Raw genomic sequence first — 25,780 nt, forward strand, 5'->3', positions numbered from 1 at the left:
GACAAATATTGTATAAGACTACTATTATAAGAACTCAAGAAAAGGTTTAAACACAGAAGAAAACATTCTTTGATGGTTACGAGGGTGGGGAGGGAGGGTGAGGATTATTTACTAACTAGAAAATAGATAAGAATTACCTTAGGTGAAGGGAAGGACAGCGCACACTACCAGGAAAGTCAGCACAACTGGACTAAACCAAAGCTAAGAAGTTTCCTGAATACAGTCAAACAATTTGAGGGACAGAGTAGCAGCGGTAGAGGTATGGGGAGCATGCTTTCATGAGACATCTAGGTCAACTGGCATAACAAAGCCTATTAAGAAAATGTTCTGCATCCTACTTTGGTGAGTGGCGTCTGGGGTCTTAAAAGCTTGCAAGTAGCCATTTAAGATGCATCAATTTGTCCCAACCACCTGGAGTAAAGGAGAATGAAGAACACCAAAGACACAAGGAAAGTATTAGCCCCAGAGACAGACAGGCCCACATAAACCAGAGACTTCATCAGCCTGAGACCAGAAGAACTAGATGGTGCCCGGCCACCACCAATGACGCCCTGACAGGGAACACAACAGAGAGTCCCGGATGGAGCAGGAGAAAGGTGAGGTGCAGAACTCAAATTCTAGTAAGAAGACCAGACTTAATGGTCTGAGACTGGAGGAACCCCAGAAAGCATGGCCCCTGGATTCTCTGTCAGTCCAGAACTAAAATAATTTCCAAAGCCAACTCTTCGGACAGGGATTGGACTGGACTGTGGGATATAAAGTGATACTGGTGAGGAGTGTGCCTCTTAGCTCAAGGAGATACAAGAAAGTAAATGGGCAGCTTCTATCCAGAGGTGAGATGGGAAGGCAGAGAGGGTTACGAGCTTGTCGAATGGACATGGGGAATCAGGGGTGGAAAGGAGGAGTGTGCTGTCACAGTATGAGGAGAGCAATTTGAGTCACATAACGATGTATGTATAAATTTTTGTATGGGAAAAAAGAAATTAAGAAAAAAAAAGAAAGGACAACCTTTTGGGGAAGCAATCTGGCAATATTTATCAAAATTTAAAATGAGCATAGCTTTGACCTGGCAATACATTTACGTAAGTGCACAGAGACATACATACACACATTTTTAGTGCAGCATAGGGAACCGGCCAAATACAGTCTTATGTATCTATAAAATGGAGTATTATGAGCTTAAAAAAAACAGTGTACGTCTATATACAGTCATCCCTCGGTATCCAAGGGGGGTTGGTTCCAGGACCCCCCATGGATGCTAAAATGCATGGATGCTCAAGTCCCTTATATAAAATGGCGTACAATTTGCATATAACCTACGCATATCCTCCTGTTACTTTAAATCATCTCTCAATTACTTATATAAATGCTATGTAAATTTGTTATACTGTATTGTTTAGGGAATGATGACAGAGCACCAGGTGAACAATGCTCAAACGAGTGCTGGAGAGAGTCTGAGGATTTGTGAAATGGTGGGAGGGTACAGCAGGGTATGCCTATACATCATTTCACTCGCGTGGATTCAGTGTAGTGCTTGGTGTGCAGCAAATTCAAGTATTGCTTTTTTGGAACTTTTTCCCCCTCAAATATTTTCGATCTATAGTTGGTTGAATCCGCAGGTGTTGACCCTGCTGATACGGAGGGCCAACTGTACACTAACAGGGACAGATACCCAGGGAAACTAAAAACAAGTTACAGAACAGTATTCATAGCATAATTCCATTTGTGTGAAAGAAGGCAGGCAGGCAGACCTATATACACAGATGAGCAGGGGGCTTGTAATTTTTTATTTTATATTCTTCTGTATTATTTGAAAATTTTTTTTAAATGAGCATGTATTATATTTAAAAACTTTTTTTAAATAAAGGAATTGGTCATGAAAAAAAATTAAACAAGTCCTGCCCAATTCAGGCATTATCCTTTCTCTTTGAAAACTTTCAATGATAAGGACTACAATATCTTACAAGGAAAAGCATCTCATCAAATAGCTCCAGTTGTTAGAAATTTATGTTAAAGAGAAACTTGCCTTTTCTATATCTTCTAGCCATTAGTCCTATTTCTAACTCTTGTGGAAATACAAAATAAATTGGCTACTGCTTCTACCACTGTGCTAATAATGGCAGCCACTAGTCACAATGGCTATTAGGCACTGGAAATGTGACTACTCCAAATTGAGATGAGCTGAGAGTGCAAAATACACACTAGTTTTCTAAGACATGAAAAAGAGAATGTAAAATGTCTCATAAATAATGTTTGAAATTGACTGCATGTCAAAGTAATATTTTAAAAGATAAATCAAGTTCAATAAAATACATTAAAATTAATTTTACCCATTCCCTTCTACTTTTTTAAGGTGGATAATGCAAGATTTTAAATTACACATATGGTTCACATTATATTCCGAATGGATAGCACTGTTCCACAGGATACCTCTTCAAATAATTGTGGAAAGCTATCTTGACATCCAGGAGCCCTGGTGGCACAGTGGTGAAAGCACTCAGCTGTTAACCAAAAAGGTCAGTGGTTCGAACTCACCAGCCACTCCACAAGAGAAAGATGTGGCAGTCTAATTCCATAAAGATTACAGCCTTGGAAACTCTGTGGGGCAGTTCTACTCTGTCCTATTAGGTCACTAGGAGTCAGATTCGACTCAGCGGCAACAGGTTTGGTTTTTGGTTTGGTTATCTTAAGAACCACTGTCCTGGCTCCCCATCCCCAACCCCCCAACAATTTCAGTAGTATTACAGAACATAACAAAAGCTCTATCTTGGCAGAAACAGATTACACAGAAATAGAGAAAAGATGTGCAAGCAGAGCTAGAACAGGCTTAAGAGTCATTTGCATGAACCCCTCAAACGGTGACACTAGATGACTGAGTACAGTGTAAAAAGAATCCAAAACTGAGAGATGAACCTTCAGAGCCCTAGAGTTCTGTACACAGGAGGAAGTAATTAGTGAAGGAGATTTAAAATTTAAAAAAAAAAAAAAGCTTCTGACATGAGAAAGCCAAATAAGCAGGGTGTTATGAACAGTTTCAAAAGGAATGAGAACTGAGAAGAACACTGGGTTATCATTAGTGAAATCCAAGGTTACTTATCCATTTAGAAATAATCTAAAAGGTTTCAACCTACACAGCCCTTACTTGGCAAGTCCTTCTAGAACTGCTGGCAGGAGCGGTGACCTCTGAGCTTTCTTCAATATTCTAAAGTAGGTTACAAACACAATATTCAGAGTCTCTGTATGCTGGCAGGAGAAACAGAAAAAATGACTTCAGTATAACCTAATGTACGTTCTCATGGGTTAGCATAACTATGACTTTCCAAGCTCAACCTTCTTCTTCCCTTCCCATCCCTCCTGAAACTCAATCTTTGAGGCTTTAACAAAATAGCTATTTCATAAAACTAGCACTGATCACAACACAGTTTTTTGCACATCCAAACAAATCATATCTTAAGCTTCATGAAATAGACCAAAATTATATAACCACACAAACTGAAACACTAAATCTCCAGTTAAAATCATTTAACAAAACATTTACAAGCATAACAGAACGTGAAACTGCCTACCAGTTTAAGTTTTCTCTCAGTACTCTCTGAAGCTTCTGCCTCCCGAAGCTCTCGCTCTAGTTTCTCTTCTGCTTTCTTCCACTGGAAAGATTAGGAGGAAAAGAAAGATAAAGAATGTATGAGTATATACCACTGAGTGAAAATAGCAAGCTTCAAAAAGACTATGTAAATATTATAAATCATATATAATACATATATTGTCTATGAATACAAATACAAGCAAAGGTAGAAAAACATGGATAAGAAGTATACACAAACCAAATTTATGATGGTGGCTGCCCCCTGGGAGGAAGGCAGAAAAATGAGATTGGGAAGAGCAACAAGGAAGATTCCAACTTTAACACCAACGGTTTGTTTCTTTTTAAAAAAAAAAAAAAAAAACTGAAGTAAATCTGTTGGTATTTGCTCACTGTGAACAGTGAATATATAGGATATGCTATATTATTCTCTGCAGTTTTCTATAATTTAAATTAAATTTCTCCAAATAGGTGGGGGAGAGGGGCAGAAGAAATAACACGGTGAGCCCAAAAATAATTTTTACTGTTAAATCACCTATAATATGGAAGCCTGTCATGAAAAATATTTCCCAATCACATTTATACACAATGCATAAAACCAGACACTCTGTAGAAATGCAACAGAACATCCATATTTTCTACTTTTTATGCAGCAAATGATGGTTGCAAAGCTGCCTGAGGCACAGACTGAGGAACAGATTCTTTCTCTCATGTGACATTCATTGTGGGAGAGTTGCCATGTTCTTACTGGGTCTTTCTTTTTTTCCCCACAACTGCTATATATATAAAATTTTATATTTAGGATTTAACTCTAATTTTAACCTGTGCCTATGCTATGGTCTTAATCTACGGTCAAATCAAACAAAGAGAATACTTAACAAAAACGGAAATAAACCAAACCTTTCTCTGCATTCTTGATAGAGTTTTTCTTTTTTCCTTGAAAGTCATGAACTTTTTTGGTTTATTAATGTCCTCTGTGTCTTTTTTCACTTCTACTTCCTTGATTCTCAGGTACAAGAATGTTTTTAACATCTTATATTGAAAAAGAAAAAAACAAATACATGACTTAATATTTACACTGCCCTAGAACACTTTATCCAGAAAATTAAGCATTTACCATGCTTTTTCCTTCATTCATGCAAACACTTCGAAACATCTTTTATCACATTTTCCATAAGAATCTATTATCTTCTTGCTAAACATATTCAGTAATTTGATCTATGAAAGGACACTAATATTTGGCTACATATATAAAACACTGTTTACAGTCTAGTGAGTACAAGAAAGAGCAAACACACTACTTGGCATAAAGGATTAAAGAGTGGGCAGACCAGGATAAGGTCTGAAGCAGTATTGGAGGATGAAATACAAATCAGACATTTCTAAACAAGCTTTAATTTACCAAATCGGCTTCAGTCTTGCAGTTAACTGTGCTAATCTTCATGTTCGTCTCTTAATAAAAATTTATACGAAGACTAGTACTATTAATCTGAAGAAAGCCTATTTTTCCTTTAAGCTAATGGTTCTCCAACTTTATTAAGCATCATAATCATCCAGAGGACTTGTTAAAACACGAATTGCTGGGCTCCATCCCAGGAGTTTCTGACTCAGTAGGTTTGTGGTAGGGCCCAAGAAGTATTATTTCTAACAAATTTCCAGCTGATGCTGATGCTGCTGGTCCAGGGACCACAGCGAGAACTATACCTACTCCTCGCTTATTGACATGACATTTCACATTTACAACTATAGTAAAAAATCTACTCTCCGACTATTTTGTGCATTAACGAGGAGGCGAGGTCAGACAGGGAGGAGGAAGGCAAGGTTTGTGAGAGGGAGAGAAGCCACGCGGCAGCCAGCAGTTTGGTTTGTGTTACCCGTGTTGGCTGGTACCAAGTGCCTGGCCGGTAGTAGGTAAAAAGTTGGGGGGTGGGGGAGGGGAACAGACCACAAGGAGGTGGTGGGGGCCTGGGCCGCAGGAGTCAGGTGGAGGCTTGGAAGTCTCTTCTTCCAAAGAGAACTCTCTGCCACCTCTGCAGCCTCCGATGGGCCCAGGTGGCCGGGCCTCACCTGCCTACAGGCCCAGGAGTCGCCTGCCACCGAAGCCCGTCTCCGGGGCCAGCAGAGCACGAAGGTGGAGAGGCAAGGCACAGGGGTCCAAGCAGAGGCCTAGGGCACAGCCAGGTGATGGTGGGCCCCTGCTACTCCAGAGGCAGCAAGCAACCCGTGACTACCACCAACACCCCCGAACCCCAGGGGCTCTGTGGTGGTGGGAAAGGAGAGCCCACTGCCACATGCCCATCCTGAGACACAGGGAGGCTGACAGCTGATGAGTGACAGGGGAGAAATACTGGCATTAAAGACAGGCGGCCCTGACTCTCACGTAACGCAGATCTTCAACAGCCTGGTCTTTGGAACCTAACTATGTCGATAAATAAGGAGTGGGTGTACTGACATAAGCCATTTAAAACACTCAAACTAATTTGGGACTTGGTGTTTTGTGTGCTACATTAACCATTCTCACATCCAAACATAAAGAACAAAAGGAATTTAAAATCCTGTACTTTCTCAGGAAGAAACTATACCACCGACCTCCTGTAGTCACAGCAACGTTCTTAGAAAAATTTCCAGTTGGTATTATTTTGATGTCCGATATGCACATTTGGAGGAAAGCTGAGCATTTCATATTAGAGTGGCAATTAAGCATCAAACAAAAACAAGGAAGAACTAAAGGCATAAAGCGTGAACCTGAAGTCATTCTAGGTATCAGAAAGAAACTGTGAATATTTTGTAGGTATCCTATGTGCTCATAAAGTATCACAAACAAAAGAAAATACCTCCAAATTAAAGATGGTGGGTCTGATTCTAACATCACTAAAATGAAAGTTTTCCTACAGCTGAGTTTCACATTCAAGCCTCAGGACTGGTCATTCTACAATTCTGAATAAAGACACTATTTTCTCTTACTCAAGTCCAACATTTGTAATTACAGTGGTTCAACCAAAATGATCAGTTTTAAGGAATGAAAGGGTTTTGATGGCAAAAGAAGACTTTAAAATCAGAAAATAAGAGTAGAAAGTAATAGCTTAACAACCAAACCTATGACTAAAATAAGTTTAGTAAAAATATCTAGAATCCAAATAAAAAAACTATAAAACTTCACTTAAGAACATTAAAGAGGCTTTAAATAAATGTCAAGATATATGATGTTCTTGAATAACAAACATCAGTTCTCTAAATATTTTAATTCTCCCAAACTAATCTATACACTAAATCAATACCAATCAAATTCAGCAAATTCAGCAAAAAACTGATCCTAAATTCCATCTGAGGTAATAGATATAGAAAAATAACTAAGAATTTTGAAGAAAAAAGAAATGGTTCATATCTTTTAACAATTATGCCCCTTCTGATAAGTATCATTCTACCATATACCCAAATACACTATAGATATAAGGCTACAATAACTAAAATAGTATAGTCTCAGGGGACATCTAGGTCAACTGGCAAAACACAGTTCATAAAGAAAATGTTCTACATCCTATTTTGTTGCATAGCATGTGGGGTATTAAAAGCTTTCGAGCGGCCATCTAATAGGTATCCACTGGTCCCATCCCATCCAGAGCAAAGGAAAATGAAGAAAACCAAAGACACAAGGAAAATATTAGTCCAAAGACGTAACGGACCACATGAACCACAGCCTCCACCAGCCTGAGCCCAGAAGAACTTGATGGTGCCCAGCTACCACCACCCACCACACTGACAGGGATCATAACAGAGGGTCCTGCACAGAGTGGGAGAAAAATGTGGAACAAAATTCGAATTCACAAAAAAAGATCAGACTACTGGTATGACAGAGACTGGAGCAACCCCAAGACTATGGCCCCCAGACACCTTGCTAACTCAGGACTGAAGCCACTCCCGAAGTCCACCTTTCAGCCAAAGATTAGACAGGCCTATAAAACAAACAGTAACACATGTGAAGAACGTGCTTCTTAGTTCAATCAAGTATATGAGCCCAAATGGCAACACCTGCCCAAAAGCAAAGACAACAAGGCAGGAAGGAATAGGAAAATTAGACAAATGGACACAGGGAACCCACAGTGTAAAGGGAAAGGGGGAGAATGCTGACACATTGAGGGGACTGCAACCATTGTCACAAAATAATCTGTGTATAAATTTTTGAAAGAGAAACTACCTTGTGCTGTAAAAGTCACCTAAAGCACAATTAAAAAAAAAAAAAACAGTATTTTACTTGCAATGGCCTAACCGAATCAATAGACCAGAAAAGAGTTTAAAACAAAATTCTGTGTGTATAGGAATTTAGTATATAATAAAAGCGGCATTTAAAATCAGCAGAAAGAGGAAAATGATTGGAGTAATTGGCTATCCATTTCAAAAACTACATATTTACACATGTGTATGTATATATATACATATATATATAAAATATCTGCATTCAATCCACACGCACACAAAAAGATGTCAGATGATTAAATATTTAAATATAAAAATTAAAACTACAAGTCATCTGGAAGGCAAAAAAACCTATAAACCTCAGAATTGAGGCTTCTAAAAAGATAAAAATTCAGCCACGTATTTAAGAAAGAAAAAAAAAGACAGAATTGATTAAAGCATAAAGCTTCTCCAAAGCAAAAGCGACCACAATACAAAATTAAAAGGCATATTGGTCCAAAGGACCAGCGGACCACATGAACCACAGCCTCCACCAGCCTGAGCCCAGAAAAACTAAATGGTGCCCGGCTACCACCACCAACCGCTCTGACAGGGATCACAATAGAGAACAAAATGTCGAACAAAATTCAAATTCACAAAAAAAGACCAGACTTACTGGTCTGACAGAGACAGGAAGAACCTCTGAGACTATGGCCGCAGGATACCCTGCTAACTCAGAACTGAAGCCACTCCTGAAGTCCATTTTTTAGCCAAACATTAGACAGCCCTATAAAACAAACAATAACACATGTAAGGAAACTGCTTCTTAATCAATCAAGTATACTAGACCAAACGTGCTACACCTGCCCAAAGGCAAAGCCAAGAAGCAGGAAGAGACTGGAAAACTGGACGAATGGACACGGAGAACCCAAGGTGGATAGGGAAAAGGGGAGAGAGAGTGCTGACACACTGCAGGGATTGCAACCAATCTCATATCATAAAACAATCTGTGTATAAATTTTTGAATGAAAAACTAATTTGCACTGTAACTTTCACCTAAAACATAATAAAATTTAAAAATAAAATTAAAGGGCAGAGTGACAAACAGAAAAATATATAATTTGCAACATATGTAACAAAGAGTTACTATCATTACTATATAATGTAAACTCCACAAACACATAGTTTTGTTTTTATTGTTCACCCTTTTATCCCCAGGGCCTAGACTAGAGCCTGGCATATAGCAGATATTTACTGAAATTAATGACTGTAAAGATTACTATAAATAAGTAAGAAAGACAAATACCCAAGGAGAAAATAAGTAGAAACTAGAGGCAATTTACAAAAGATTAAAATGATTAATAAGTATATGGAAGGAAGCAAAACTTAACTAATAATGTTTAAATGATTTAAAAATTTAAAATATATATACATATGTAATATATATCATTTTTCACCTACCAGACTAACAAAGATTAAATAGTAATAATATTCAGCATTGGGTAGGTTGTGGGGATACGACATTTATATCAACAGTGGGATCAAAAATGATACAATGTTTTTGGTAGGCAATTTGACATTATCTCTCAAATTTTTAAACGTGTATATTGTCTGATCCAGTATCTACCCTTTAGAAATTTAACTCACAGAAGATGCACACAAGTATGAAAAAACAATATGGCCAAAGATGTTCTCTTCGACAAGGACTGAAACGGCAAAAACCTGGAAACCTAGCTGTCCATCAAACAGGGAGAAATAGATTAATATAATGGAATACTATATTAGAAAAAAATGGAGCAGTCCTATACAGAAGTCCACGGTGTATATAAGTACTATATATAAGACCACTATATAACATGAAAAAATTTCCAGAAAAGTTTTTAATAGTATAAACTCACTTTTTATTTTAAAATATAAACAATCATGTATGTCTATATTTGCATAGAAAAACATCTAGAAGGATACACAGGCAGTCCCTGGGTTACACATGAGATCCGTTCCCGAGATCTGTTCCTGTGTCTTTAAGTCGAATTTGTAGGTAAGCTGGAACAGGTGCATCACGTTCTTATTTAGCCTTATTTTAGTGCAAGAAAAGGCTCGCAGCCTTTTCAATGATTTAAAGGCTGCATGTGAAGCAAGTGAAGGTGATTGTGAGGGAAATTCGTTAGGAATAGGGTTTCAAAAAATGAGGACAAATTTACATAACATTAAAGGGCAAGCTGGACTTTTAGAACCCGGGGAAATGCCTGTATACCAAACTGTTAACTGGTTACATCTATTATAAGTGGTTAAATCATTAATTTCACTTTTATAAATAAAGCCCTTGTAACAACTAGAAATTAACGCTGTAATTTAAAAACAAGTAAAATGCAAAGGAAAAAAAGAAAGGCTTACCTCTGGCCTAACTTCGTAATTTCTGCCCTTCACAAAACCAGAAATTACTTTAATTACACCAAGGGAAGCTTGGCCTAATTTATCTTGTTTAAAGAGTTTCTTGACTGCCTCACAACACATATCAGATACCTGAAAAATAAAATGTTAAACTAAACCAGTGTTTCTCAACCTCAGAACAACTGACATTTGAGGCTAGATACTTCTGTTGTGGGGGCCTTTATTCACTCTACACCAGTAGCATCCCCCTCCAACCATGACAATCAAAAATGTCACTGAATTGTACATGTAGAAATTGTTGAATTGGTGTATGTTCTGCTGTGTATATTCCCAACAACAAAAATAAATTATTTTTTAAAAAAGTCTCCACATATTGCTTAATATTCCCTGGAAGGAGAGGGGCAAAATTGCCTCCTGTTAAGAATCACTACCATAAATTTATTTTCAAATAACTTTAAAGAAATAGAATTTAACAAATTAGCCCTATTTTACCAATAAGTAATAGACCCAAGAATTTCGAGAGGAAAAAAAAAATCATACAGTCTATCATTGTTCTGGAGCCCTGGTTGCGCAGTGGTTAGCGCTTGCTGCTAACCAAAAGGTCGGCAGTTCAAATCCATCAGCCACTCCTTGGAAACCCTATGGGGCAGTTTTACCCTGTCCTATAGGGTCACGCTATGAGTTGCAATCGACTTGACAGCAACAGGTTTGTTTATTATTCTATTAAGAACAAGAACAAAAATCACACAGAGCAACCCACCGACTTTGACATGTCATTCATGAGAGGGACAATCAATACAATGATGTTGTTGTGAAAGTTAAAATGAGGTAGTGCCACCAACAGCTCACACAGGCTCTTTACAGCCACTTCTGCCAGTCCTTTATATGCCTTTAAGGAAACTACATTACTTCTCTTCAGCTTCCTTTGCTTCCAGTCTAGTCAAAAGAAAACTGTAGTTACTCACTGGTAAAAACACAAACTAATGCTTTTGCAATATGCAAACCGTATGATGAAAACTCAAGACACAATGCTAATTCTTAAATATGAATTGTGACCACACGTACACAAGTTTAATCTTATATTTAATTTTTTCTACCATCATCCACTCTGATTCTAACCACAATTACACAAATCTTGGCTTTTCATATTGTTATTAGATCAAAAGTTTCTCTGGAGGGGGAAAAAAGGGGGACAGTCCTGGATACCTTGAAAGGAGTCCTTGGGCTGAACTTCTTCCAAGACATTCCCCAAAACACCAGACTGTAAGTCAAGACGCCTGGATCCAAATCCTAGTCATCTCCTAATGGGTTGGTGAATATGAGCAAGTTCCAACCTCTCTGGGTCCCAATCTTTCCAAAATCCTCAAAATCTAGAACATCTTTTCTTCTAACTTGCTGATGCTTACTGTGGTATCTTTGCCATTACCCAGAGGGTCCAAAAGAGATTCAAATTCTCCTTCAAAATACCAGATGGTTTATAGTTCTTTCTCTCTACAAATGTCTACATACATCCCCTGCTAATGAAGCTGAAGAGACAAGGACCTTCCTTCAGAGCTGACAGAGAAAGCCTTCCTTGAGCCAGCACTCTGAATTCAGACTTCTAGCCATCTGAACTGTGAGAAAATAAATTTGTTTGTTAAAGCCATCCACTTGTAGTATTTTTGTTAGAGCAGCACTAGATATCTAAGACAGCCAGGATTTGAATCCAAGTAGTCTGACTCTATTATTGACCATACACTATACTGCCTCACCACATAGCACAGAATATAAAATTCACCTTCCTGATCAAAGCTAAATCTATTACATACTTCCAAGATACGTTTAGTATACCTTTAACCATTTGTTCAAGATTTTCCAAATAAAATTTGTATTGGCTAACCAGGCCTTCTTCAAATTCTCTTAACTTCTGGGTTTCTCTGCGGATCTGAAAAGACCAAAAGATTAATCATTTCTTAAAATTAAAATACTAAAACTCAAAAATTAGCACAAAATATGAATGCCTACTATATGTCTGTGCTGTAAAACAAAACCCATCTCTAGCTCTCCAAAATTTCCAGCTTACTTTGATTAGTAATTATATCAAGCATTACCTTGGTAGATTTTTCTGCTTCTGTTAGGGGTCGGATTTTATACGAAGGAGTAATGTCTTTAAATAACTCCATCAAAGAAACTACCACCAGCTTTCGAACAGTAACAGCCACATCAGGATCCTGTTCCATTAGCATGGAACGTAACTCTTTCAATTTTTTAATCTGTTAAAGAAACAACTTGTAAGGCTACAGACATCATGACAAAACAATTATGAACAGAAGACAACAACCCCACATCTAGCACAGTAAGTGGGATTCACAATGACTAAACATGTCATTATTTAGTTAAGCCACACACAATTCATTTTACCAACAGATAAATCATTAAAGCTCTAAGTTAATCATATTTTTGTTAAATAAGTAGTCAAAAAAATATAGACTTTTTCCCAAGGCCAACTCTTCAGACAAAGATTAGACTGGACTATGGGACATAAAATGATACTCGTGAAGAGTGTGCTTCTTAGCTCAAGTAGATACACGAGACTAAATGGGCAGCTCCTGTCTGGAGGCGAGATGAGAAGGCAGAGAGGGTCAGGAGCTGGTTGAATGGACATGGGAAACCAGACGTGGGAAGGAGGAGGGTACTATCACAGTATAGGAAGAGCAACTAGGGTCACATAACAATGTATGCATAAATTTTTGTATTAGAAACTAACCTGAATTGTAAACTTTCGCTTAAAGCACAACAATAAAAAAAAGATTTTAAAAAAATAGTTTAAATTTGTTGATTTACCCGATTTTAGAGATTCTTTTTTATTGGGTTTTCTTAAAGCATGAGTGTCCTATTTTTCTAAAAATATTTTTTGAAATACATTATTTTGAACTATGTTAAAATGTATATATATGCCAATCAAATATAGTGATCACATATCTACCAATTAATCATGAATTAAATATATCACTAACCTTGGCTTCACTAAAACTCATAAAAAGATCACGTGTGTTTTGTAATACAGAAATGAAAAATTGGTTTCAACTAATGTGCTTGCTCTAATGAACTGCTATTGTATGCTAGAGTGCTATCTGGAGAAGCAACATTCTGACTGGTTAGCAATGTCCGCCATGAGCAAGGAATAAAGCAAACATGCCGCCACCTATTTGCTATTCTACACTGTGGGCAAAAAGCATGAGGCTTCACAGTTAGAAGACCTGGGTTCCAATCTAGTGGCTGCTGAAATCTAGAACACTTGAGTTTTTTTAAGACTCAATATAATCTGTAAAGTAAAATCAATAACTCTTTTGTCTCTTGTGGTTTTATAAGTGATTAAATGAAATATACATAAGTCAGAAATATCCCACATTCTAATCTCAATTCTGCTCCAGAACTTCCCCTTACTCTATTAGAAAAGGACACGGACTACTCCAAAGCACGCCCACATGAAATTCCTATTTTCTATAAATGTAAATATAATAAAATCTATTTTATTGTTCAATAAACAACAGTCAAAGGATGCTGTGGACATAAATAAGATTACCTTATAAGATTTTATGTATATTTTATCATTTAATCCTTATAACAAAATTTTGAAAAATAGGTACTATCTTCTTTTTAGAGATGATAAAAATGAGTCGGGTAAAATAACTGAAGTCACACAGCACTTAACAGAGCAAGACTGAATCTTAGATTCTTGAGTCCAGGTGTTTTAACTATCACCACCTTCACCACTGTACCCATGGCCCAATGCTAATTCATTACAACTCTCTGGCTCTACTTCACTTAAAATATTTTCCATTTAAAAGTAGTCCTGAACTAATGTCATTGATTTGTTTTATAGCATGTTTCTTATTTCACAGTTGCAACATTAAGTCCAGTATCTTCATTTGGAGAAGAGGAAAATAGGAGCCAGAGAGTTTAAGTGACTTTCTAAGATCACAGAAGAAATTAAATTCAGACATAAGATTAAGCTAAGGCTCTGTTCACTATCTTATTCTAAGCTACTATGTTTAGTTAATGCTTTTCCTTTTCGTGTACGCTCGTAGGTAACGAGAGCCTTAAAATATTAAACATTTATACCATATCTAATATGAAGAGCTGAAAGAAATTCATACTACCTACATTACTTTCTGGATCTGATAATATGGCAGATGCCAAGGCTGCAATATGCATTTTCTTCTCCTGCAGTTTTTTCTTTCTCTCCATTACATGTTCTTCTAAGGTCAGCTCTGGAATGGGCTCTTCAATGATCTCTAAAAGAGATTAGGTTTTTCCTTCTTAAATATTCCTTTATTTACAAGCATCCAAGAACCTTAACCAATACTTGTATTATAGTAATAATAGATAATAATGATGATAGCTAGCATTATTGAGCACTTAACATGGGCCAGGAACTCTACATTTATTACTGCACATTATCCTCTTGACAATCATAAGTGGCTGGTACTATTATTAGTCCCACTTAGTAGATAAGGAAACTGAGGCAAAAGGAGAGTAAGAAACTGAACTCATAAACCTCGCAGAAATGGGATTCAAACCCAGGCAGTCTGTCTCCAGGGTTCATATTCTTAACCACTATTCAAATAAACCCACAATAACTCAGATTAGTTAAGGGAAAGGACAATCTGTTTAGTTTTTCTAAAAAGTATAGAATATTGTCCCTTGCTTTCAACTCTGTATAGTACTTTGAATGACACAAAACACAACCATCTTAAGAAATTTACAAGGAACTAACTTTAATAAACACACAAGCATAATCTGTAATGAGCCTATGAAGGATGACTGAAAAGTTAAACAGGTGACCATAATCTCGTTCACACTATTAAGTGTAAGTAAAATTTAACCAGCACATTCTGTTACAAATTCCAAACCAACAGAGTTCCAAACTGGAACCCTGGTGATGCAGTGGTTAAGAGCTCAGCTGCTAACCAAAAAGGTCAGCAGTTCAAATCCACCAGCCGATCCCTGGAAACCCCATGGGGCAGTTTTAAAGGATCACTTTGAGTCTGAATCAACTCAATGGCAATGGGTTTTTTGGTTTATAGTTCCAAACAATAAAATATTTCTTTCAGTTTAACTTTGATTAGAACTGTTCTGGATGTTAGAAGACCACAATCAGTTATCTAACACAGACATGCACAAAGAATAATTGCTCTAAGAAAGAAATAAATGATACCGCAAAATTGTTTTTTATAATTTAAGGCTAAAAATAAAGTATTAATATTTATTTGTAGGCAGGTCCTTCTCTCACAATTAAAAAGAATTCAGAACAACAACAATTAACAAGACTCTTTAAGCACGTCTAGTCATCACATTGTGTAAATGTTTCCATAACAAAAAGGAACAAGGACTCAAACTCCAGAACATGATTCTTTAAAATGCAGAAAAAAACTCAAAATGAAATGACCTGTACTCCAAAAATGCATTCCAGATTTTATCGAAAATTAAGTCACATTTACTATTATACAAAAAAATGTAATTCTCAATTTATAATTTAATAACTGTAAAGATGTAGCCCATTACCTTCCTCAAGTCCCTTTTCTTCTTGATCCTCTTCATCTTTGTTACTTTCAATAACTATATGGAAAACATGTGAATTAAAAACGTGATAATATACTTAGTTAAGTGGTGAAACTATAAAGAAAGCAAGGAAGTGATTACCATAAAACTCAGGATAGTAGTTACTTTTGTAGGGAGGGAGCAACTAGTGATTGAGAGGGGTGCAGAAGTTTCTGTGTGCTGGGAATGTTTCTTTTGTTTTAAATATGTTATTGTATTTTAGGTGAAAGCATACAATATAGCAAATTAGTTCCTATTTAACAATTTTTATACAACTCGTTACATGAAACTGGTTACATTTTTCACAATGTGTCAATATTCTCATCATGTCCATTCTTTCTGTTGTTTTGATTAATCTAGCTTCCCTGCCTCTCCTTAGCTTCTCCTCTTTGTTTTAGGGTAAACGTTGACCATTTGGTCTCACATAGTTGATTATTTAAGGGAGCACAGTATTCATGGGTGATACTGTTTATTTTATAAGCCAATCTATTATTCGGATGAAAGGTGACCACAGAAATGGTTGTTTCTTGCCAGGTAGTTTTATAGGTATATGCTTTGTGATAAACAATGTAATTTCACGTCTTTGATTTCTGGAGTTTTCTGTGTGATTTCTTTTAAAAGTTGAATGAAAGAAGAAAAAAAAGGCTAATACGGTTTGGTTGGTATGCTCTAATTTTAGAAATGCTAAATTTTAGAAACAGACTCTTTAAAAAGGAAAATCATCTGAAGCTTGTAGCTTTAATTGTCCTCACGGTATAATGGATACCTGAGATGATCATCTCTACTTTAGGCCAAAATTATTAAGCTTGTTACATAACTAACTGCAGCTATCCTCACTTTGTAGATTATCTTTATTTGAAAAATTAAATTAAATTCTGAATGAAAAAAATATGGTAACATTAATGAGGAGCTGAAATTTTAACTAATACATCAGCTGATTAAATTCACCTGGCTTCTCCCTGGTCTGTGGAATTATACCACTTTTATCTTTGATAGGAAGCAAGTGAATTAGTTCTTTCTCCGGTGCAGTTTGCAGACTTCTCGGTATTTTTTCATATTTCTCTATAATGTTTTCATGCTTTCGTTTCTTGGCGTGAACAGGCTCACTGAGGGGGAAAAAAGTCATATTAGTATACATTAACTTTACTCTATTAGTTTTAACGTATTTTAAAAGCAACCCAGAGAGTCATCACCATTTTAAAAGTACAGAAGAATAAACCATACCCAAACCTTCAATGTCGTTGTTAAGTGCCATCAAGTCAGTTCCAACTCATAAACCTTCAATACTAAACCAAAAAAAAACCAAACCCATTGCAACTCATAGCAAGCCTACAGGACAGAGTAGAACTGCCCCACAGGGTTTCCAAGGAGTGGCTGGTGAATTCAAACTGCCGACCTTTTGGTTAGCAGCCGTAGGTCTTAACCACCGTGCCACAAGTGCTCCAAACCTTCAACAGGTATAGATATCGGCACCTACGCCAGTGCCTGGCACATAGCAGGCACTCAAACAGCAATCAAATAAATCAATCATGCAGATAGTCTACCACAAAGGTTCAAACTATGCCTACATCTAGTTTTCCCTTTATACACAAAATAAAGGTGAAACTTTTGGCAGATCGTTTTTGAAGAATATTCCACAGAGCCAAGGGATGACATCATGCTATTCTACTTCCCCCAAATCCTTCAGAGCATAGCATGGGCTTTGGAGTTAAACAGATCTAAGTTTAAATTCCAGATCTACTTCTTGGGACTGTGGGGAAGCCTGTAACGTCTCCATAAATAGGAGCAATACCTACCTAGGAGGGTAATGGGGATTAAGTGAGATCGCAGGCATAAAAAACTCAGGACTGTACTGCCAATGCTTCAAACTGAGAACAGCATTTTTCCTCACTCTATTTCACTACTCAGATATAAAAGAACTACAAGCAGTCCCTGGGTTACTAACATCCAACTTATGTACTTGTGTAGCTACAGACCAACCCCCATAAACCTTATTAAAACTTCGAGGTACGTACAATGGTTCGTAATAACAAACAAGTGCTACTCTGCAGTGCACATGAAAACACTATTACTGTATTATTACATTAAAGACGTTTTAGTGTATCTGGAACAGTTTCTTTAATGTTCTGTATGCATAGAAAGGTACACTATAAACTAAGAAAAAACATTTGACTAACTGACCTTAGATACGAACTGTACCTAACTGTTCCAACTTACATACAAATTCGACTTAAAGACAGACTTAGGAAAGAAATTCGTTCGTAACCCAGGGACTGCCTGTAAATAAAATCAGCTTGTCTTAATCATGAATGTACTTTACTTAAGATATAAACTGAAAAATAGGGTTTACTATTTGTAAATATTGTGCTGAACTGTACATTTTATACTAATCATCTAAGTAAAAATCAGAACCAAGTTTTTAACATTAAAATGATGTGGCAAAGAATGTAACCAATGTCACTGAACTGTACATGTAGAAAATGTTGAAGGGTGTATGTTTTGTTATATTTTCACACACACAAAAAAAAGATGTGACTATAATCTAAATGAACTATTACCTGGAAGAAAGATCTCTTGTTAGAAAAGATGCTCTTTGTCCTAAATCCTTCATTAACTGTAAGTCATCTTCATCCATCATATCTAAAGGAAGGACTTCCTCTTCTTCCTCCCCTTCCCACTCAATCCTTTTACCTGTTCCACACATACACACAAAAAAAAATCAGAAAAACTATTACAGATGTAGAACTCACTGTATTTCTGTGTCTACAATAGGAATATCCATGCTTTTCTAATACCCTAGTCTCGTGTCTCTAAATGGGGGCACCATCAACACGGTGGACAAGACAACTCTTCGTTGTACTGGGGCATCCTGAGCTACGCAGGACATTAGCATCTTTGACTCCTGCAATCTAAATGATAGGAGCACTCCCAGGTTACTGTAACAGCCAAAGTTTCCACATATTTTGAAATGCCTTTTGGGGTGTTTGAGAACCAGTGACTTATCCTCTTAGCACCTACTCATCTCCAATGCCTTTCACTTTCATTCCACTTTAGCCACCCTGTCCAGGAGCCACATCCCAAACCTTAGTGCTTACCCCACTCTCACACCACAACATTTTGTCCTTCCGACTTTCATTCAGTTACTTCCCCTGAACTTCTTCTTCAACCAAATACACAGACCTTCAACCTTTTGACCCTCTCCACTTTCTCCCTATCTACCAATGTGTTGTCTCACTTAGATAATATGGTCTATTACCTCATCCACTCTCCTACCACCATCCAAGAGAACATAGAGTTTTCTTCTTTCTTGAAACACTTTTCTTCTGATTTCTAGAACATTGTGCACTCTTGGTTTTCTTCCAAATTCTCTGGCTCCTCCTCAGACCACTTTACAGGTTTTTCCTTCTCCATTTGTTTCTTAAACATTAAAACCAGTTGCTGTCAAGCTGACTCCAACTCATAGAGACCCCATGTGTGTTAAAGTAGAACTGCGCTCCACAGGGTTTTCAATGGCTTTTTTTTGTTTTGGAAACAGATTGCTAGACCTTTCTTCTGAGGCACCTCTGACAGGACTTGAACCTCCAACCTTTCAGTTAGCAGCCAAAGTGTGGTAACTATTTGCACCACCCAGGAACTCCTTCTTAAATGTTAGGGTTGCTTAAATTCTGTCCTGGGTGCTCTAATTCTCATGCTAGTCTCCACTCTGATTTTATCTAAGTCTAAGGCTATGAGTCAGAATTGACTTGTCGGCACATAACAGAACAACAAGGCTTTGTTTACCATCTACTTGCTAACTCTGCCCAAAACTATTCTTTCCAACCCAGACGCTTAGATCCAGCTGCCTGTTAACCTCACTCAGGTGCCCAATATATAAGAACAAAGAAATCTTTCTAATTTTTTAACATACATAATTACTAATGTATGCTTTTTAAATTCTATTAAAATTTAAACAGAAGAGATTTAGAAAACATCTAACTCAATCATCCCATTTTTGCAGGTGAAGGGCCTGGAAATTAAGTGACTTTGACCGAGGGCACACTGCTAATAAGTAACAAAATCAAGAGAAAAGCTCAAGTTTCCTGACTTCCAGTCCAATGATCTTTTATTCATTATAATATTTTGCCAAAGGTTCAAACTGAAAATGTCAAGATTAAGAGAATGAGATGGATATGGGAAGACTGACTAAAGAGGTGTTCAATAGTCGCTGTTGTTGATTCTGACTCACGGCCACCCATGTGTGCAGAGTAGAACTGCTCTGTAGGGTTTTCAAGGCTGTGAACTTTTATAAACAGATCGCCAGGCCTCTCTTCAGAGGTGCCTCTGGGTATGTTTGAATCACCAACCTTCTGGCTAATAGCCAAGCACTTAACTGTTTGTGCCACCCAGGGAGGTGGAGACAAATATAAATACCCTAAGAGTAACAGTAACATTGTTGTAAAAGAACTGGGCTAAGTCTAAATGGTATCACTCCTTACCTGTTATGAGTACTTGGAGTTCTTGGATAGTTTTAAAAGGAATGACCCTGAAAATCATAGCCCAACTTCTCTTCAAGGTTCCAAGTGAAAAGAAAGCCCTAAGTTTAGAAATCTAAGTTCACCTTGACAACACTCTGAAAAAAAGCACCAGAGAAAAGGAATATTTGTACCTTAGCTAACTGCCAGTGAATGGGAAAGTGGCAGCACTGGCACCCTGTCCAACATTTATTTATGTGGCCACTCTGAGTTTTCCCAAGAATCATATGTCCAGATCTGCTTTCAAGACAAACTAAGCAAAGGTTAGCTCTATCTCACAATGGATACCGTACTAGAATGCTTTCTCATACTGACTGTGATGAAACATATAGGACTATTATCCTTACCAACGCTTAGGAAGATCTGGGAGCAAAAAAAGTGATTACTAGAAAGCAAAGCTATTTCTGTGACGAACATTTTGGAACAAATCAATGGAAACTAGAGCACATGAATGCTTTCACAATTACCTGGTCGTTTTTCCTTTGGGTCTTCCAATGGGATGGGTTTCTTAGACACAGCATCTTTTACAGCTTGCCTTAATTTCCTCTGTTCTTTTCGGTATTTCTTGAGAGTGCTTTGTTGTTTAAACTGCTTATTTTTTAGCTTGTTTTCAAGTTTGACTTTACTAGTTTTTAGCAACTTCCGAAAGCTTGGAACTTGTTTTTTGTTTCTTCTCTAGAAAACAGGAACAGAAGGAGCATTGCATACCACAAATATATTTTATTTTTAAAATCTGGTTAAAAGAATTACATATAAATTTCATCAGACCAATTCCATAATTTTCTCAGTCATGGATCTTGCATGTAAGATTTGAAATCAAACTGTGTCACTAATCCTACCAAATGGCACCAGAGCATCAGTTATTCAACCTGTACTCTTCCTGTGACCAGAACCCACAGCTGTGAAGAGGGGTTTAAGGCCCAAAAGGTTAAGAACCATTGATCTAGTAGTGAATGGTTATTTAGGATTAGTTCAGCATCGGTAGTTCAGCATACTCAGAGGAAAATGCTGTCTTTGACAATGACAACTGACATATGCTGCTTTACCGTTTACAAAGTGCTCTGATACATTACCTCCAACAGCCTAATTAAATAACGATTGCTGTTATCCTCACATTACTGATGAAGAAGCAAGCTAATGCTCAGAAAGTTTGTGTGACTTGCCAAACACTTCTAAGCTAAGCAGGGCAAACTGAATTTCGGTCTTTGGGTTTCAACTCTTGCTGCTTATTCCTCATTCATAAATCCTAACCCCCGAGCTAGCTCTAATTTTCTGTGAGAATCAGAGTAAATCACTTGCTTTCCTATCTCCTTATCCTTTAGGAGGTAAATGGACTTGTCTCGGGTTCCATGACTCACATCATAAACTGAGAGCAGAAGCCAATTCCTCATGTGCAGAACGAGGGGTTCAGAAGATGGTCTTTAAGAGACATTCAAAGTCTCACATCCTATGGATGGATGCAAGATTCCGTACTTGTCTCATCGCGGCCTCCTGTAGCCGTGCGTGAGCACAGCAGACTAAGGATGAGCCCGATCTAAGGGCCAGGAAGCTGACAGCGCATAGGGGCCGAAGGGAGCCCGAATGTGGGCCAACACCCCATACACAGGGTAAAAGCACGCCTAAAAGCTACACCAAGCAGCGATTCTGTCAGCCAGTGGGGCCCTAAACCGCAGGGACTGAGCCTCTGAAGATACTTACCGCCTTCATCCTTAGGCCTGAAAGGATAGCGGTCTGACAATTTCACCAGATGCAGGGAAAACGAACAAAATACTACAAGAACCCCAACCACAGACCACACGTGCTTTGGCCGCTGCGCTTCGTAAGTCGGAAGCTGCCTCCAGCCCCTCCCCATCGTTCGCCGCCGGAAGTAGGAGCGGGACTTCCGTCGGCTGGCTCGGGCGCGCGCCCTCTCGCGATAATGGTCTCGAGACCCTGGGCCATCATGCCCCAGGGTGCGCGCTCAAGGCTTGTGCGGAACTCAAGAGATCAGTGCGAGACCAAAGGCGGTAAACCAAGGAAAGTTTACAATGTTGCTGATCCTTTTGTTGATCTCTCCTGATTTCTATTAACCCGTTGCTGTTCCCGTTGAGTCGATTCAGACTCATAGCGACCCTACAGGACTGAGTAGAACTGCCCCCATAGGGTTTCCAAGGAGTGGCTGGTGGTTTCGGGCTGCCGACTTTTTTGGTTAGCACCGGAGCTCTTAACCACTACTCCATCAGAGCTCTGATTTCTATTAAGGTGTTAGGGAAGTCAGGCTCCTCCTCTCAAAGAGGACTTGATTTCTTCAATCCCCTTATTGCATTTTGTGCCTCTCCTCGCGTTGCTTATCCACCCTTCTATTAGAGGTACTGATTTTTGTGGTCAGTAAAGTCTTGAAAGCAGAGAAAAGCTTATCGTTTTGCCTGATGCCCAACTCCAGTCTGGCCCTTTCCGAGTTCTCAGGGTGTTTTGTACAATAGTGAATGAGTTCTCAAGATCCTTCCTCCACTCCAAAACCAGCCAAACCAAACCCGTTGCCGTGGATTCTGACTCATAGCGACCCTATAGGACAGAGTATAACTGCCCTGTAAGGTTTCCAAGGAGCACCTGGTGGATTTGAACTGCTGACCTTCTGGTTAGTAGCCATAGCTCTTAACCACTACGCTACCAGGGTTTTGAAACCTTTATTTCTTTTTGTTGTTGTTGAGAATATACACTGCAGAATATATACCAATCCAACAGTTTCTACACGTACAATTCAGTGACATTGATTGCATTCTTCAAGATGTGCAACCATTCTCACCCTCCTTTTCTGAATTGTTCTTCCCCAGTTAACAAACTCACTGCCCCCTAAGGTTCCTAGCTAATCTTTCCAGTTGCTGTTGTTACTTTGATCCCATATAGGTCGTTCTTAAAAAAAGCATAATGCTCAAGGAGACATCTTTTACTAGTTAAGCTAAACTATCGTGTGGTTTTAAGAAGACTTCAGGGGATGTTTTTGATTTAAATTTTAAAGATTATCTCAGGATAATAGTTTCAGGGGTTCATCCAGCCTCTGTGGCTCCAGAAAGACTGGATTCCATGAAAATTTGAAATTCTGTTCTTCATTTTCACCATTTGGATCAGGATTCTTCCATAGAATCTTTAATCAAAATGTTCAGTAATGGTAGCCAGGCAGGATCCAGTTCTGGTCCCATGGCAAAGGAGGCAGTTGTTTATCTAGGCAATTAGCCACACATTCCATTACCTTCTCTTATTCCTGACTCTCTTCCTCCATTGCTCCAGGCGGATAGAGACCAAATGTCATGCCTTGGATGCCTGCTCACAAGCTTTTAAGACCTCAGGCACTATGCAACAAACTAACCAAAAAAAAAAAAAAAAAAAAAAACTAAATCCATTGCCATAGAGTGTATTGCAACTCATGGCAACCCTATACTATGCAAAGAACTAGGAGGTAGAATTTGTTGTTATGTGCTGTTGAGTCAATTTGCAACGGATACCAACTCTAGAGGACAGAGTAGAACTGCCTCGTAAGGTTTCCTAGGCTGTAATCTTTACAGGCCTAGATTGCCAGGTCTTTTCTCCTAAAGAACTGCTAGTGGGTTTGAAACTCTGACTTTTCAGTTAGCAGCCAAATGCTTAACCATTGCTCCACCAGGGCTCCTCAAGGAGGTAGAATAGGAGGGAGCGGGGCCAAAATGGCAGAGTAGTCAGATGCTTCTGGTAGACCCTCTTACAACAAAGACCGGAAAAAACAAGTGATTCAATTATATGTGGCAATCTGGGAGCCCTGAACATCAAAGGCAGAGTTGAGGAACCAGACTGAGTGGCAGGGAGAGGGAGAGACGGCTCGGAAGTGGCGAGGAGTTGCAAGACCTGACCCAGCGAGAGCCTAAGCCCTTCAGGCCTGATCAGCTCAGGGGTGAGCAGTGAGGCAGGCAAGCAGCCGTGCTCAGGAGGCACGTTTTCTGCACCAGGAGAGACCCAGCACCAGAGAGTCTACACGGCCACCCAGAACCAGTGAGAAGAAGCCCTCCACGAAAGATAAGTACTTGCGTGCATCTTACCGCAGGAATCAAAAACACCCCCCTTGGGGAAAAACCTCTCTCCCATTTACTTCCCCATTGCCTGGTCTGCACTGGGTCCTGGACCGGCTTCATCAATTGCTGAGTCCTCTAGGCCAGAAGTAGGATCCATCACATGCCTGGAGCCCTTCTCCCTGCCTTGTAGAGTGAACAAATTAACAAACAGAGGAAGAAATAAATTGCCGGCTCCCTTAAGCCAGGAACCCAGGATAGGCACAGGTCCTTTGCCTAAGCACAGGCATAAGGGATCCACAGACTTTGAGTGCCTTTCCCGCTGCATAGACTTGTGCAGGCCCATCTCAACTGCGTAGGCCTTCATTACCACAGTGCAATAGGGTATATACTGGAACTCTAACTTCAACTGTTTCAGCTGTGAAGTGGAAGGTTCTTGACATTTGACACTGCTCTGTCCACTAAGCAGGGTCTTCACTGACCCACAACGGGCCTGAGGACTGATGGCTCCACCCACACCACCTAGCCACCTGCGATAGGGGCCCAGGAATAAGAGGTGCCCCCAGTCCTTACAGCGAACATCATTGGATGCTCATAGTTCGGCTGCAAAACCCACCCACCTATGCGCTGTAGGGAACAGGGACACGCCTTCCTACTGGACATTCAGGGGTGGATGTCAACCCCCTGCCTTGCTCAGAGTGTGTTGCTCTGCTGCAGCCAGATGCCTGTGCCTACACCAAACACCCATGCCTGTCTAGGACTGTAGGTGAGAGCCTACACCACACACTTGGTGGCTATCTACCTGGGCACCTGAGCTGAATCCATACAGGAGGAATTGGCAGACTCCTGAGCTCACCTACCTAGTAACAGATATAACCGTCTGGTGACAGGACATTAGAGCTTCAAAGGTGCCAATAATCAAACAAGCTCATACAAGCAGCCTATTTGGGCATATCAAAACAAAACAAGAAGCTAGGACACAGTAAGCAAACATAAAATAAATACATATAATAACTTATTGATGCCTCGGAGACAACAGTCAATATCAAATCACATGAAGAGGCAATCCATGATGGCTTCAGTAAGCTCCCAAAATAAAGAATCTAGAACTTTCCAGAGGAGGAAAACTTCTTTGAATTACTGGAGGCAGAATACAAAAGATTAATATACAGAACTCTTCAAGAAATTAGGAAGGAAATTCAGCAAAACACAGAACACACAACAGAGGAAATTAAAAAGACTGTTGTAGTTTAACTTAACTTTACATTTCAAGTTAGTCTCCCATACAAAAATTTATACATACATTGTTATCTGACTCTAATTGCTCTCCCCATATTGTGACAGCACACTCCTCCTTTCCACCCCTGATTCCCCATGTGCATTCAACCAGTTCCTAACCTTCTCTGCCTTCCCATCTCACCTCTGGACAGAAGCTGCCCATTTAGTCTCTTGTATCTACTTGAGCTAAGAGGCACACTCCTCATGAGCATCACTCCATGTCCCACAGTCCAGTCCAATCA

The 25,780-nt window shown here is 38.8% G+C and overlaps 1 protein-coding gene across 3 annotated transcripts in view; it reads right to left on the reverse strand.

Annotated features, from left to right (window-relative positions):
- Positions 1-22,081, reverse strand: part of NOC3L (NOC3 like DNA replication regulator) — a 33,215-nt gene extending 11,134 nt beyond the window's left edge. For all 3 annotated transcript variants that reach the window (XR_002825558.1, XM_004369950.2, XM_023740132.1), the window contains exons 1-13: positions 21,940-22,081; positions 20,709-20,916; positions 18,289-18,421; positions 16,679-16,836; positions 15,695-15,748; positions 14,294-14,424; positions 12,238-12,399; positions 11,978-12,071; positions 10,908-11,083; positions 10,151-10,279; positions 4,484-4,615; positions 3,567-3,647; positions 3,143-3,243 (exon numbers count right to left, since the gene is read on the reverse strand). Coding sequence is in view for 2 of the 3 variants with exons in the window: in XM_004369950.2 (XP_004370007.1) it covers positions 3,143-3,243; positions 3,567-3,647; positions 4,484-4,615; positions 10,151-10,279; positions 10,908-11,083; positions 11,978-12,071; positions 12,238-12,399; positions 14,294-14,424; positions 15,695-15,748; positions 16,679-16,836; positions 18,289-18,421; positions 20,709-20,916; positions 21,940-21,948 (1,568 nt within the window). In the remaining variant the exon portion in view is untranslated. The remainder of the gene's footprint in view (positions 1-3,142; positions 3,244-3,566; positions 3,648-4,483; positions 4,616-10,150; positions 10,280-10,907; positions 11,084-11,977; positions 12,072-12,237; positions 12,400-14,293; positions 14,425-15,694; positions 15,749-16,678; positions 16,837-18,288; positions 18,422-20,708; positions 20,917-21,939) is intronic.
- Between the last annotated feature and the right edge of the window lie 3,699 nt (positions 22,082-25,780).

The sequence above is a fragment of the Trichechus manatus genome, unplaced genomic scaffold, assembly GCF_000243295.1.
Source record: "Trichechus manatus latirostris isolate Lorelei unplaced genomic scaffold, TriManLat1.0 scaffold00007, whole genome shotgun sequence".
In the NCBI taxonomy this organism is placed as follows: domain Eukaryota; kingdom Metazoa; phylum Chordata; class Mammalia; order Sirenia; family Trichechidae; genus Trichechus; species Trichechus manatus.